At 47.6% G+C, this 14,221-nt stretch overlaps 1 protein-coding gene across 1 annotated transcript in view; it reads left to right on the top strand.

The window, feature by feature from the left end:
• Positions 1 to 2,311: 2,311 nt before the first annotated feature.
• The window catches only part of MTMR14 (myotubularin related protein 14), a gene marked incomplete at both ends in the record, with an annotated part of 15,888 nt that continues 3,978 nt past the window's right edge, over positions 2,312 to 14,221 (top strand). The window contains 12 exons of the mRNA XM_010183778.1: positions 2,312 to 2,420; positions 3,425 to 3,500; positions 4,210 to 4,270; positions 4,822 to 4,944; positions 5,459 to 5,532; positions 7,990 to 8,060; positions 8,661 to 8,735; positions 11,042 to 11,108; positions 11,619 to 11,704; positions 11,991 to 12,067; positions 12,318 to 12,354; positions 13,682 to 13,752. Of these exons, the coding sequence (XP_010182080.1) occupies positions 2,312 to 2,420; positions 3,425 to 3,500; positions 4,210 to 4,270; positions 4,822 to 4,944; positions 5,459 to 5,532; positions 7,990 to 8,060; positions 8,661 to 8,735; positions 11,042 to 11,108; positions 11,619 to 11,704; positions 11,991 to 12,067; positions 12,318 to 12,354; positions 13,682 to 13,752 (927 nt within the window). The remainder of the gene's footprint in view (positions 2,421 to 3,424; positions 3,501 to 4,209; positions 4,271 to 4,821; positions 4,945 to 5,458; positions 5,533 to 7,989; positions 8,061 to 8,660; positions 8,736 to 11,041; positions 11,109 to 11,618; positions 11,705 to 11,990; positions 12,068 to 12,317; positions 12,355 to 13,681; positions 13,753 to 14,221) is intronic.

Here is a 14,221-nt window from a genome sequence, read left to right as displayed (position 1 = left end):
ACCAGCCAGAATTTTCTTGTAACTACAACACAGTGAGGTGCTGGGCTTCCCACTCACCACAGGTCCCTGCCAAGCTGCTCAGACTCATTCCCCAGTGTTCCCTCTCCAGGGAAGCACAGTTAAGGTGCTGGGTGGTGAAACCTGTTGTCTTGTCTCAGCTCCCAGGAAGGTGCTTCTCTCCTCATTTCTGATCTTCCAGGCATTTGGTTTTTGCTGGATCCCATCTCCGGGACTTGGAAGCAGTGCCATGGAGCTATTCTGGTAACACCACATTGAAGTTCTTGTTTCCCCTCTGTATTTGCTTTCACAAAGGAAACTAAAAAACAGCTGGAGCAGCCTGCAGGACGCGTCTTTTAATTGCGTGCATTCATTTAAAAAACAACGCCACAACCAAATCTGCACATCAGGATCTCTCAACATTTCAGAATAGTTTGGTATTGGGAATTATACACGAAGGTCTCTTCTCAAGCTGCTCACAGGCCGTTCCTGCGGTGTGTGCTCTCTCAGGAGGGAAGAAGATTGCGGAGTGGAGCTCTTGGCTGTTTGCAGCGACAGCGATGAGTGCAGTTCAGGTTGCGTTGATCAGGCGCGTGCTTCTCTTGCCTGTGCACGATCTCAGGTTCTCCTGTGTGAAGTGTGTTTTGTTAGCGTTTTTCTGGTTTTGCACTTAGCACCCTCGTGTCAGCAACGTTTAAAGATGAACTTGTGTTCCTGTTCTTTAAATTCTGGTCTGTGTCAAAGCTCTTCTGAGCTGGATAGCCAAAATTGTTGTTTGTGTGGGGATACACGTGAAAAATCTCAAGTCTCCACTATGAATCCTGATAATTGAATCCTTTTAAAAACAGGATTTGAAGACCTTGTTTGCTGTTTCCCTGCTTCCACTGGCACCACCTTGTACAGTCTTTTCCATAAACAGATCAATTTCCATGTTAATAATAGATTAATTTCTCTTAATCCTTCCCACAGTGGCAGCTGCAGGTAGGTTGCTCCATGCTCTCACTGATTCTGAAGCTTAGCAACTTTCTTTTAACTTCCACCATCAAGGTATTAATTTGTTCTGAGGGCAGCCTTGTCCTTTGCCTTTGAGTTCTTCTCCTCCACTGTAAGTTCTCTTCTTTGTCTTAATGCATATATTGTTGTGTCCTCACTTCATCTGCTCTGCCCATCAATCCATGGTGGTTTCCCCTGCAGCATCGACCGTCCCCTGGCCACCCTAATCGTCTTGCTGTGCCTTTTTGGGTGTGGGTAGGTCACTACAGTCAGATGCCTTATCTTGGCTGAGGTTTTGTGCTCTGCACAGTAATGCTGGTACTTCTCCACCCCGCTGGAGAGTTTCCTGTGATCTCATTTGTCACTTTTTTCAGGCTTACCGTGTTGATAAACGAGCACCCAGAGATCAACCAGTTCATCTGGGCTCTTTACTGAGCTCCCCTACTGGAAAAGGCTAACTGGAAATTCTGCGTGGCCGTGCAGTTTTGTATGTCCAAACTTCATTTGGTTTCTGTTATGTCAGTTTGGTTGCTGCTCCAAGTCTTTGTGGAAACTCTGGTCCTCCCTACGTTGACAGTTCCTCCTGAAGGTCTGTGTAGCTCAGAAATCAGTTTGGATTTGTATCAAATGTAGGCTGGTACTCAGACAAATTGCAGCAATTTTAACATGTTTCCAAAGTGTCTCCAACCTGGAACACATTTGTGTTTTAACTTTAACCAGAAAACCAAACAAAATGTAGATCTGCAGGTGCAGCTGACATCAATGGAACAGCCCTGCTCAGCCCACCAGCTGATTTACAGGCATTTGTCTATAGTCACCCAGCAGCACAAATGCTCAGGTGACCAGAACTGAGCTTCATTGAGTGTGCAAGCTTTGATTCTCTGTTTTATTTTCCCTTGCAAGATTATCACTCTAGTAGTGAATTAACTCTGATGGTAGTGCTGAGCTGCTTTTTGATGGAAAGGTGGTGGGGAGGAAAGCAAAACGTGTATTTTTGTAGGCACTGGCTTACTGTGGTAGTCCTTCGTTAGTGATCCATGTTTGTCTGTGGCAGACCAGTCTGATGGTACCCATGTAGATGCTTGTTGTCGTGTCCTGTGCAGCTGGTCTTCCAAAATAAAGAAAAAGAGACAGAAAAGCATCCATACACGTTGTATAGCAGTGGAAGCAATCCTTAAAGAAGTCTCCTCTTGCTCGTGAACTTCAGAGCTGGCTTCTAGGTGAAAGGGATGGGGATTACAGCCCAGGGTGTCTGTAGCAGCTTCGCTGAAAGCTTTGTGAGAAGATGCTCTGTGTACTGAACCCAATCTCTGTCCACTAGGTTTGAGAGCACTGTGCAGGTTGGCAAACTACAGGACCTTATCAACCGAAGTAAGATGGCGAGGTGTAGAGGACGATTTGTTTGCCCAGTCATTCTGTACAAGGGAAAGGTAAAGCTTCATGGGTTACCTGTCTTGACATAGAAAATGACCTTTCTCCCTGCCGTGCAGCCACATCTTCAGTTGGTTGTCACCATTCCAAATGCTGTAAAAACCTGTCCTTAGGTTCAAGCAGGCAGCCTGTAGTGGTAGGTAGCATTTGCTGTCTAGCCTGCATAAATCATCTGTGGGGACTCTAGGCTATTTCACCCTGCCACGTCATGAGCATTGCACATTTTCTCCATATATATGTCCCTTCTGAAGGACCAGAGAGATTTGGTCTACGAGAGGGGAAAGACAACTGCTGCCACTCTGCCCCTCGCTCTTCCCAGCAGTGACCTCCCTTTGCGTAACTTTTCTCTCTAAAGAGAAGTTTCCCTCGTCTGCTCTCTGGGGAGGCAAGATTGCATAAATGGTCTTGTGAATGTGTGGGCTGTCTGCAAGGGGATCTGTAAGAAAGTGAAATTAGATTCTTTTTTTTTTTTGTGGGTTACTTAAACTGTATTGAAGCCCTGTAGGAGTAGTCCTGTTTAGAATTTAAGTAGCTTAATTCAGTTTCCTTAGGTCAATTTAGAAACACAGTATGAATGCAAAATCATACCTGTGGCAATTTTAATCTAGTTTGACTGAAGCCATCGTGGGCTGAACCTGCATAATCTTGGACCTGCGTAATCTATGGACCTTCCATAATCTTATCCGCAGGAATGTGGCAATAAGGCTCAAGCAGGGTATCAACAGAGCATGGACATTGCTAACTCGGCAGGAATTGACTGTATTAGTGAATTGGAGAACTGGAGATGAAAATACCATGTAAAAACTAGCTACAGATAAAAGGCACTTGGGAGCTTGATGTGTCTGGAGATCTCAATCTGGACCAGGGTTGCAGGGCAGGCTGCTGAGATGTGGTAGCTGTGGGTACCAACCATTTCTATGAAACCTGACAGCAAATAGGCCAGAGAGCTGATGAGGGAAAGGCTCCTGGAGCACGCGTGGTTAATAACGAAATCTTCCTCCAGCATATTTGCAGATCAGCAACGCTGGCCGGCTGGGGAGAGCTCTACGGGCGTACTGGCTACAACTACATCTTCTCAGGTGAGTGAGGAGCTGTTTGTCACTGTCTGCTTGGTAAGGCTGGGACAGTGACCTGCACAGGAGAGCAAGCTCTTCCTGAGAGCCAATGCATTGCTCTAGCATGGATCCACTTGTATCAGGCCCTGTGTAACAAAGACTGAAATCTCATGTCCGTTTCCAAACACCATACTACAGGACAGAGTGCCATCACTCATAAGATGCAGTGACAAAAGAACTTGAGGCTGAAGAGTAAGTTATGGGAAGCATGTAGGCAAGCAAGTAAGACAACCCAAAGGATTCAGGGCATGGATTCCCAAATATCAGGGGTGGGAATAATGGAGGAAAGAGAATAAGAACTTGCTGTTGCTTGGCTAATCACTAGGAATTAAATCCTGCAAATGGAGAGAGAAACTGCACGCTAGGGAGAGCTCTTCAGGAGAATATTGGGTGTGTAGTGTGGGAGCTGAAGCTTGGCTTAACAAGGCACTGTGTAGCACAGTTGGGGTGTCCTTCTGGCTGTCAGTTATGGGTTTGACCTTCCTAGGTCTAAGAGTGGGCTACATTAGAAAACTGGCTTTTCAGGAAGAGGAAATGTGGAGGACTATTGAGAGCACTTATGTGTGGAGAGAAGGCACCAAATAATGACCTTTCTGGGCACGTGCGTGTCTTGTCAGATTGAGGATTGAGTTGGTTTACACAAGCTTCATTTCTTCATGCCTTCCTTTTGCAGGAGGCTCTGATGATGCTTGGGCAGATGCAGAAGACATTTCAGAGGAAGATTCTGCACTTAGGTTTGTATGCATCACTGAGATGGGGAAAAGGGAGTTTGGACCAAAGCTGACTGGCTCAGACACTCAATCCTGCTCTTTCCTAGGCTGGGCTTTGGGTATAGGGACTGTCTTCAAACTCAGAGCCTTACTTTCTTTGCTTTTGAAAAGGAGTCTTGAATGCTAATGGCTGGCTGAGCCCAGTGTAACTGAAGCTTGCTAATCTTGCCAGAGGGAAAGGCTGGAAACAGGAATATAGAGAGCTATTTAAAAAGGTGTTTGAATTACACAGACATGTTTACTTCATCCAAAAGTACATCTCCAGGCTGGAGAAATTGTTCTGTACCTTATGTGCTTGTTGCAGAACAGGGTGAGACATGGGGAAGGACCCTAAGCACAGAGGTTGCAGTGTCAGCTCACTGCAGAGTCTGACTCTGATCTGCAGACACAAGGCTCGTGCTGTACAGCTTACGGCTCAAAGTGGTTCAGGGAAGAGCTGTGGCAGCATCGTGCAATGAATCAGACTCAACATGGTTGTCCGCGCTCATCTTCCTTCGCCTTGTTCTCTCTTGCAGAAATGCAGACTCACAGCTGTTTGACAAGGTCAGAGGGCACGACATCAAGCTGCTTCGATACCTGTCTGTCCGATACATCTGTGACCTGATGGTGGAAAACAAGAAGGTGAAGTTTGGCTTGAAGTGAGTCTGGATTCGTTTGTTTTCCTGCAGGCTTTTGACTGCAGACAGTGTAGCCCTTATATGTGAATTGTTATTGGGCATGCACTCAGCAACCTGGGAAGAGCACTAGAGCAGGACCAGTTGGTTGATGCTGTAAAGATAACCCCAAGATTTTAGGCCAGAGAAAACTCTTATCAGTGGGCAAGATCACTGCTTTCATCTGTCTTCTGCAGTCTGAGTAGGTTTTGTCTGCAGAGCTTGCAGTGATGTGACAGTCAGCCCTTCAGGAAGGAGAGAGTAAGGGAGACCTATGCTTGTATATAGGAACAGGTAGAGGTATTTCTCCTTTCCAGAGGAAAGCTTTAGTATTTGGGGGCTATACCGGTTTATTTGGAAGAGTTGAGTAAGTTCTGCCCCTGCTCACTCCTGAGTCAAGCCATTGTGCAGGGAGATGTGACAGGTAGCTTTTTGGGTGCTGGCATCTCCATGAAAACCGCCTTACAAATGTGTGCTGTTTTCCCCTTGTCCCGTGCAGCGTGACGTCTTCTGAGAAGGTGGACAAAGCTCAACGTTATGCTGATTTCACGCTCCTCTCCATCCCATATCCAGGTACAGGACTGGTGTCCAGAGGGACTCCCAAGGGACAGGTGACAGTCTGTTTCTGGGAACTGGGAACTACCCGTGTATGTGGTGCTAAAATGATTGTGGCTTGCTGAATGTTTCCTATGCTCCCTCTGGAGAGAAGCTCTTCTAACCGAAAACAGTGCAACGAATCTGGATGCTCTTACAGTGTGAGTCAGCATTAAGCACTCTTGGAGGTGGCAAAATAATTTCTCATTTCCTAATGAATTCAACCGCGGAGAATAAGTCCCAGAGGTAGAGCTGGGGTTAAGATGGCCTTTGACACTCCCACAACTCCAATCTACTACTTTATGCAAAATATATATCTTGCTCTGTGTTATGTAAAACACCAATTCTTAAGAGGATTTTCTAGTCCTAATGTTCCAGAACACCGCTGTAAGATATTCTCATTGCTAGGCAGAGCTGTTAACCTGCAACGTACGACTGAGCTGCAGACCACTCCAGCCCATCTCCCTGACTATATTAGTCCCTGTGCCTAGCAACCGCTGCTGGGTCACTTGCTGCACTCCCAAAGATGAGCTGAATTTTGCTGCCTGCTTGGTGATAGGATTGGATGTGAGGCTGCTGGGTTTGAGGGCTACCTGCGAGACCTTGCACACAAAGAAAGGGAGAGGAGGAAAAACAAACGAAAAATCCCCAACAAAACTATTGTGGATGATTCAAACCCAAACTTTCCTTGATTATTAGTCGTTGGCCTTAAGCATTTTTTTTTCCAAGGGTATTTTTCCTTTCATACAGAAATCTGTGACAATTCAGAGAAGCTGCTTAAGATTTCTATCAAGTTTTCCCTGCGGATTGCAGAGGCATACAAAAATAAAGAGTATTGCAGGTTTCTGTAGCATGTGGCACAGGTGCGTGGTGCTGCCATGTGCCTCACCAAACTTACACCAAGGGAGAGACAGCGAACATGGGTCTTGGGTAGGTTTGTGAAGAATGAGGAAGTGACTCTGTAGAGAGTTAAGCTGTCGAGTTACCACTGTATGGGGATCTGCATAATGTGTGCAATATTCAGTGGTGGTCCTTCCTCTTCTGCCATCTGGGACAGCTGCTATCTTTTAGCAGCTCTTCACTGCCACGCTAGAGGTAAACCTTATACAACTGTAAATCCTCCCTGTAGATGTTGCCTGATTTCAGCAGTGCTGGTCCAGGGGGGAATGTTGTCATTCTGGTAAATGTAAGACGCACACATCTAAGGATCAGCAGCCCCTCTAGTGACTGGCCAAATGCCATGATACATTCTCCCTGATGTTCCCAGGTTTGCGCTGGAAGACTGTTTTTTTATTTTGTAATTTGTCTCTAAAGTTATTCTGGGATCCTGTTGTCTTAGGTGAGTGTAGCAGTGTCCAGACATGACTGTCTAGAGTGAAAGAGTTCTGTTAAAATGGGGCATTTGTAGAAGCCTGTGTGCTCTCCAGTGCCGAAACCTTTTCCATTTGCCTTATAGTTGGCATTTGTAGATGCCAATACTTACTACCATAATCTCCCATTCTTTACTCTAAGCTGTTGTTTAATTGGAGTTAAATCTCAACTGACAGATTGCTTCCTGACTGCGTGGTTTTGAGGGCTAGTCCTGTCCTTGCACAGAGATTTTTTTCCACCATTGGAGCTACTTGGGACTTGCAGGGTAGGAATCATCACCTGTGTTCAGTGCCTGGCACAGGGGCGTCTTGGTAACGTAGGCGCCGTGGCACTGCTGGGGCGTACAAACTACACTGGGAGAGGTGTTTTGTGTAGCCTGCAGGCAGCCGCAGTGCTAATGGTGCTGCTCAGCTGTGACTAAGTGACTGCAGTTTGCAGCAAAGGCTTCAAATAGTTGTTTGAGAAGAAGGGAGCCAAAGGACAAACTTCAGGAGGGGAAGGCTTGGCAGAAACCTTGGAAGTGGTCATGTACCTGCTTCCTTCAAACAGGGCAATTCGTGTGTTTGAAAGAGGAAACTTAAATGTGAGAGAAATCACAGCTGTCCCTGACAGAGCCCTTTCTTGTTACCTGCAGCAGATGCCCTGTGAAAGTTGTCTTTCCCCAGGGCTCTGCCAACACCTCCTTTTGCTGGTTGCTTCTCATTCAGGGTGTCAGGCTGATGCCTTAGATCTGTGCAAAAGCTGGCAGCCCTGGAAAGCGTAGCTCCTTGGTGAAACCTCTTGTTTGAGAAAGAACAAAATCAGTCCCTCAGACTCCACATCTGCTGTGTTTGGAGTTTGCCCGTTGCTGTGTGAGCGTGTTGACTGCTGAGTGCTTTGGCTTGTTGCTGCTGGGAGGCTGTGCTGCACGCTGTACTGGTGATTACTGCTCTCCTCTTCCCACAGGCAGCAGGTTTGATTGGTTTAGTGCTCTGGAGTCCGGGGCTGCCAGCACTTCCAGTCCCTCAGGGCACTTCAGTTGTTAGATGTCGGTTACCTGAACGGAATTACCTCTTTTTCTTGCAGGCTGTGAATTTTTTAAGGAGTACAAAGACCGGGATTATACAGCTGAAGGTCTCATATTTAACTGGAAACAGGTATGTGGATGTCGCAAGATGGAGAGCTGTGGGCTTCACTGGGCTGAAGTCTTGCCTCAGAGTTCCTGGCAATGGTGTATATGTCATGTGCTTATTTCTGATCCCAAGGAGGAAATCAACAGGACGAAAGAAATGCATAATGAATATGCTGAATTATTAATTGTAAAATTCATATGGAAAATAAATGAATCATCCTGAAGTCCAGGATGCTTGACCTCTCCTGGGGGCTATGGGTTGCTCCTGTTATTGAATTTCATAGCTTATTGGTAGCCTCTGTTCTCACTTCTGCCTTCCTACTCTATCTCCTGCTGAGGGAGATGATTGAGTGAGTGGAACAGCCCCACAGGAATTCAGAAACAAACATACCTTGTCCCTGGCTTTCACCTTTGGGAGCACAGAAAAATCTGTTCTTGTCCACTGGTTCTTGCAGGAGACTATGAGTTAATTCTTACCCCTGCAGGATTTTGCATCTGAAAATGTTTTGCTGAGATGTTTTCTTCTAGATGCACCATTTGGCACTTGTTGTTTTGTTTTTTTCTGGAACTTGCTGCCTTCAAGTCATGGTTTTTCTCTGACCAATTGTGCTTGGGTTTTTTGCAGGATTACGTAGATGCTCCATTAAGTATCCCAGTCTCTCTGACCCAATCTCTGAATATTGATTGGAGCGAGTACCAGGTGAGCAAAGCAGGTGTCTCTGTGGGAGGTCAGAGATTCATTCAAGAAGGATCAGCAAAGATTTGGAGTCTGACTTGCTCCTGTTGCCATAATCTGGCTCACGTCACACCATCCCAGTGGGAGTGGAACTGCAGACTCGACTGTTCAGAGTAGCAGTGAAATCCTCTACCCCAAACCTCCACGGCTTGGTGTGTCTGTTGCCGACATCAAGTCTTTTTCTGTAGCTTGCACAAAGCTTGCAAACCATTAGGGAGCTTTGTTGCTAACAAAGGTAAGGAACATGCCAGCAAACAGAAAGCAGTTATCTCTTGCTGTCTTAGCAAGACAGGTGCCTGCAGTACACAGAATTCCTTGACTGTGGAGAGTCTTGGAAAGGTCAGCCTTCCCTTATGTGAGTAGAGCCCTCTGGCTGTGTACAAGCTGCCTGCCCTATGACAGGAGAGTAGAAAATCCTAATTGACCATAGCATGTCTCTGTTTCTTGTTACTGTGGCAGCGTCGTGAATGATAATTGAATTCTTATGTTTGCCCAAGCTTTGAGGTTTACCTTTGTCTGCTCATACCAGGGAGCATCACTTTATAGTGCTGATTAGCGTGCTCCATTTCACACATCAGTGGATCTACCAATCCCCCCAGGTTTTGTGATGATTGACTGTGCTGGTGCGTGTCATGCTGCTATGCACTGCAGCTGGAAGCAGCACAGAACTATCAGAGCTCCCTGTGCTGGGCCAGTGTTTGTCAGTCAGCGATGTAAATAACATTTAAGCGAAGCAGAATCACAGAAAAGTAGCTTGCAGTGTTGAAGCAGAACTAATGGGACTACAGCTTGTTCACGGCTAGAAACTTGTTCACTAGAATACTGAGCAGCCAGTATTTTTGAAAGGATATTAAAAATTGAAGAGGGTGTAATAAATAGATGCGAAAATGATCTGAGCACTGGAGAAGGTGCTTCACTTAAAGCTAAAGTTCTCCGTCTGTTTTGCTAATCACAAAGGTGATGGAGGGTTGACTTGATTAATGTGTGAGAACATTTGCAGGGGGAAAATACTAATTCTAAAGCACTCTTCAATCTGGGGAAGAAAAGCTGCACAGGAAGCAATATCTGCAGTCTGAAATCAGACCCTCAAAGAAGGAAAAGCAGTTTTGCATATTTGTTTTTGAGGGTGATGTGTTGGAAGCTGCTGCCAGAGGCTTCCCTCAGCCCCTAGCTGAAGTGCTTCTCTGGGCAGAGATGTTGCCAAGTGCAAGCTTCAGGCTGTATATGGGGCAACTGAACAAAACTTCCTGGTTTGTGATACAGAGAGATCAGACTGGATGATCAGATGATGATGAGCAGAAGATGAGATTGAATTGGGCAGATAAAAGACTTTGGAAGCTTGTGTTTTTCTGCTCCAGGCCGAGTGTGTTCCCCATTTCCCCAGTCTTTTGTTGCCGTGCAGGCTTCACAGCAGGGCAGTATGTTCTTTGTCTGACCGTAGTCTTTAGTGTGGTTATGCACTGTGGACAGATGCCACTTATACCACTAACACTGGCAGGATGAAACATGTGGCCCTCTCCTTGCCTTGTTCTCACTAGTGCTATCCCCTTTTCCTTGAGCTAGTTCTGGCTCTGATCAGACTGCTGACATTCCCTGCATCTACTCAAGATCAAGAGTGGCACACTTGAGCTTACTGTGATGCTTTTCACCTGCATTTCTTGCAGTGCTGGAAGGTCTCTGAGTTCAGAGCCCTTCTGTGGTGCTGCTGTTACTTGGGTGTTACTGCAGCAGTCCAGTGCCTGTCTGGAGAAGCTGGGAGCGGCCCCACAGGCAGTCTGCTGGGGCTGGTTACAAGGGCCAGAAAGTTTTGGGCAAAGCACTTGGGTTGTGGGAATAGGCTGCTGACCTTGGCCTGCTCACCCCGTCATGCTACTCACATCACATACGCAGCTGTAACGTGGCTGCTGATCCGTTTGGTAACGTGCACACTTTGGAGGGAGCTGCAGAACTGGGTCAGTGCTCTGCAGGTGTGTGCTGGCTCACGTTCGTCTCTCTGAGCATGGTCTGCTTGGAGCTTTGGAGCTGCAGGCAAGCAGGTTCTGTACCAGCCAGGTGGACAGGAGAGATGGTCTTTTATTTTTTGCCTTTTTCAGAGGATGGGGGAGTAGTTAGAGGGGCAAGGGAATCTGTCACTAAGGAGTGGCCACAGGGTTGTATCTGCGTTGCTGTTGTGCTGGATAGGGAAGCCAAGAGCGTGGTGGGCTCTGAACTGCAGAGCAGCCTTTTGCTGTGAGTGGACCCTTACCATCAATGTTTCTCTTTCTGCACAGAGCTGGGACCTCGTGCAACAAACGCAGAACTACCTGAAGCTGCTGATCTCCATCATCAATAGCGATGGTAAGGTGAAGTCCTTGCTCCCAGTGGCCTAACTGGAACAGTTGCTTTTTCTGGAAGAACAGCTGAGATATTAGTGCCACTGTGGATCAGTTCCCTTCAAAACAGGGTGATGGGTCCTAGCATCTCAGGGCTCCAGCTGAGAAAATGTTCAGTTATAGCAGGCTTCTCCCTGATGTGGGGATAGATTGTGATAGTGGGTTGCAGCTGGGTGGGTGTATGTTCTGGATAGCAGAGTGATGTTCATACCTAGTGACTTCGTGTCCTGAGCAGCTGTCAGGACTAGGACAGCACATCAGCCAGGGCTGCTGACAACCCAGGACACTCAGCAATTTGTTGGCTGCCGTTTTCAAGACAAAATGTTCTGGCTTGGTGGCTGAGCTCTGCTCCTGAGCCCAGGCTATGGGGATGGAGGGTAGCTTGTCACTACAGATTTGTCATAAAGAAAAGCTGTTGCTGTTGTTACAACTTCCTTTTCTTTTTCCTTCTCCTTCCTGCCCCCACCTGGCACAGACGACAGCGGGCTCCTGGTGCACTGTATTTCCGGCTGGGATCGAACTCCTCTCTTCATCTCCTTATTGCGCCTCTCCTTATGGGCTGTGAGTACCTGACTGAGCTGCTCTGCTTTGGGGATGATCACTTGGAGAGTGAGTGGCTGCATCACCAGGAAGTGGTGGTGGAGCAGTTAATGTTCCTTTTGACCAACTTGGCTTCAGAGAGGGTGTGGATTTGCTTTGATGTGGAGCCCACATCAGGCACGGTATCACAGGCAGGTAGAGCACGCTGGGCATCTTGGATCACCGTGGCAGTTTTCAGTAGCTCATGAATTCCCAAGTCTCGATCCCCAGGGCTGCTGCCTGAAGGTCGTTCTCATTTGCTTTGCAGGATGGGCTGATCCACACATCCCTGGAGCCGTCTGAGATTCTCTACCTGACAGTGGCCTATGATTGGTTTCTCTTTGGGTAAGCACACTAAGTTTTCCTTGAATATGCATCCCTCCACAGCAGGGAAGAAGCCATTGAGGGGGTCATCTTTGGTGTTTGCTCACAACCAAAGGCTGATGTGGGGGCAGCTCCCAGTGAGCTGCAATGAGGGGCTGATGCCTTTTTTTACCTGGAGCCTCAGGCATTGGGCTGTTCTTGACAGCTTGTGCTCTTCTGCTGATTCTGGCTTCCAACGTGTGACCGACCTCCTCCTTTGCTCCCTTTCTAGGCACATGTTAGTCGATCGACTCAGTAAAGGAGAAGAGGTGAGTGTCTGGGCTGGGGTAGTGGCTGAGCACTGCTTTTTGTTGGTACTTTTAAGGTAGCAGTGTTCATTGCCTGCTTCCTGGTAGCGTCACTGGTCTGGCTGGGCTCTAAAAAGATTGTTCAGGTGCTGGAAATAGGATGTAGGAGCCTTGCCCCGTTGGTGGGTGTCAGTCCTGCAGGTTCCCCAGCTGTGCCATTGGTGATCAGGCCCCTGGTGAAAAGGTGCTAGGACTTGTTATTTAGCTCAGCAGTGAGAAAGGATGCTTAAGGTGCATGACTCGTGGGAGCTTGGAAATGAAGCTGTAGATTCTCGCGTGCTTGTCCTCAGTGCCAGCCCTCCTGCCTGCCTGCTGCAGCTGCATGTGGCTTGCATGCCATTGTGGGCAGCTTGTGCTCGTTTTGATGTGCATATTTGGCGGGGTGTATCTGCAGGTGCACAGATGGGTTTGAGAGGTAGTTAAGGTCAGTGGAACTAATTCGCTCTAAATCTTTCACTGTTTAACAGCAAAAAACGGTTGCTCTGACTGTTGCTGAAGTACACTGCAATATAATTTTTGGATAGAGATCAGGAAGTGGGTACTATGTCTAACCCTGTTGTTAATCCTCTGCTTCTCAAACTCATCAGAGCCAGGACCCTGGTCTATTTTCTATCATTTTTCCATCCAGGATGCCTGTATTAGTATTGTTCCTCCTGTTCATTCCTATCTTAGAGCTCTGCTGACTCAAGCCTGGCAGTCCTGCTCTGCTCTGGTGCCTGGTTGGCCAAGGGTGGAGTCAGTAGCCAAACAGGAGAGGGGCTGCATGGCTGCCTCCAGTACTCCCAGCTCCCCACAGCTCTGTGCAGGAAGATGGGGGGGCAGCAGCACAGTAGGGTGAATGCCCCAGAGCTGACTGGTGCATAGCAGGACACGGGCTTGGCACTGCAGAGGCTGCAGGTATGGCACACTTCCAGATGTGATACAGCTGTGGTGCCAAGATGGAGTGGCTCTAACCCTGCCAATCCTGCTGGCTTTGCTGCTTACCTGGGCATACAAGCAGCTGCTGGGGGCCATCTCTTTTCCGTTCTGCACTGATGGTGTAAGTACCCACCATGTGCTGGCGGCGTGTTTGCAAAGCATTGATAAAGAGGTTTGTTGAACACCTTCCTTTCTGGGCCTCCCCGTGGCAGGAAATAGAGGTCAGTTTAAATGTAAGAAACAGCCCAGGATGAGATGGTGGCAGCCCGTGGCACGTTGGAGGCTGGCAGCTGCAGATTTCATGCTATCTCCTTCCTGCCAGCACATCCCCACCAAGATAAGATCCGCTCTTCTCTCTCCCTTTGCTCAGATTTTCTTTTTCTGCTTCAATTTTCTGAAGCACATCACCTCTGAGGAGTTCTCTGCTGTGAAGTCGCAGAGGTAAGGAGCCTGTGCCTGCTGCTGCATGGACTGCAGAGCCAGGGAGCTTGTTAGTGCTGTTCCTTTGGGGAAACGGAAGCCCTGATGTCTTGGCCCAGTTTTCTTTAATTTCTCTCTCCCTTTGCTCAGATTTTCTTTTTCTGCTTCAATTTTCTGAAGCACATCACCTCTGAGGAGTTCTCTGCTGTGAAGTCGCAGAGGTAAGGAGCCTGTGCCTGCTGCTGCATGGACTGCAGAGCCAGGGAGCTTGTTAGTGCTGTTCCTTTGGGGAAACGGAAGCCCTGATGTCTTGGCCCAGTTTTCTTTAATTTATTCTGCACTCTGAAGGCTGCAAAATGGGGCCGAGGCTTGTGAGGTGCCACGTTGTGCTCTGAAAAACTGTCCATGCTGAAATGTGCTCTCTGGTTAATGACTGTCCGTGGCTGCTTTAGCACGGGTGAGCGCAGAGACACATGCTCTGACTCAAGCA

This window comes from Mesitornis unicolor, unplaced genomic scaffold, assembly GCF_000695765.1.
Source record: "Mesitornis unicolor isolate BGI_N332 unplaced genomic scaffold, ASM69576v1 scaffold20014, whole genome shotgun sequence".
Taxonomy (NCBI): Eukaryota; Metazoa; Chordata; class Aves; order Mesitornithiformes; family Mesitornithidae; genus Mesitornis; species Mesitornis unicolor.
Note: the sequence above shows the minus strand (reverse complement) of the source record. Positions and strands in the feature narration are given on the sequence as shown.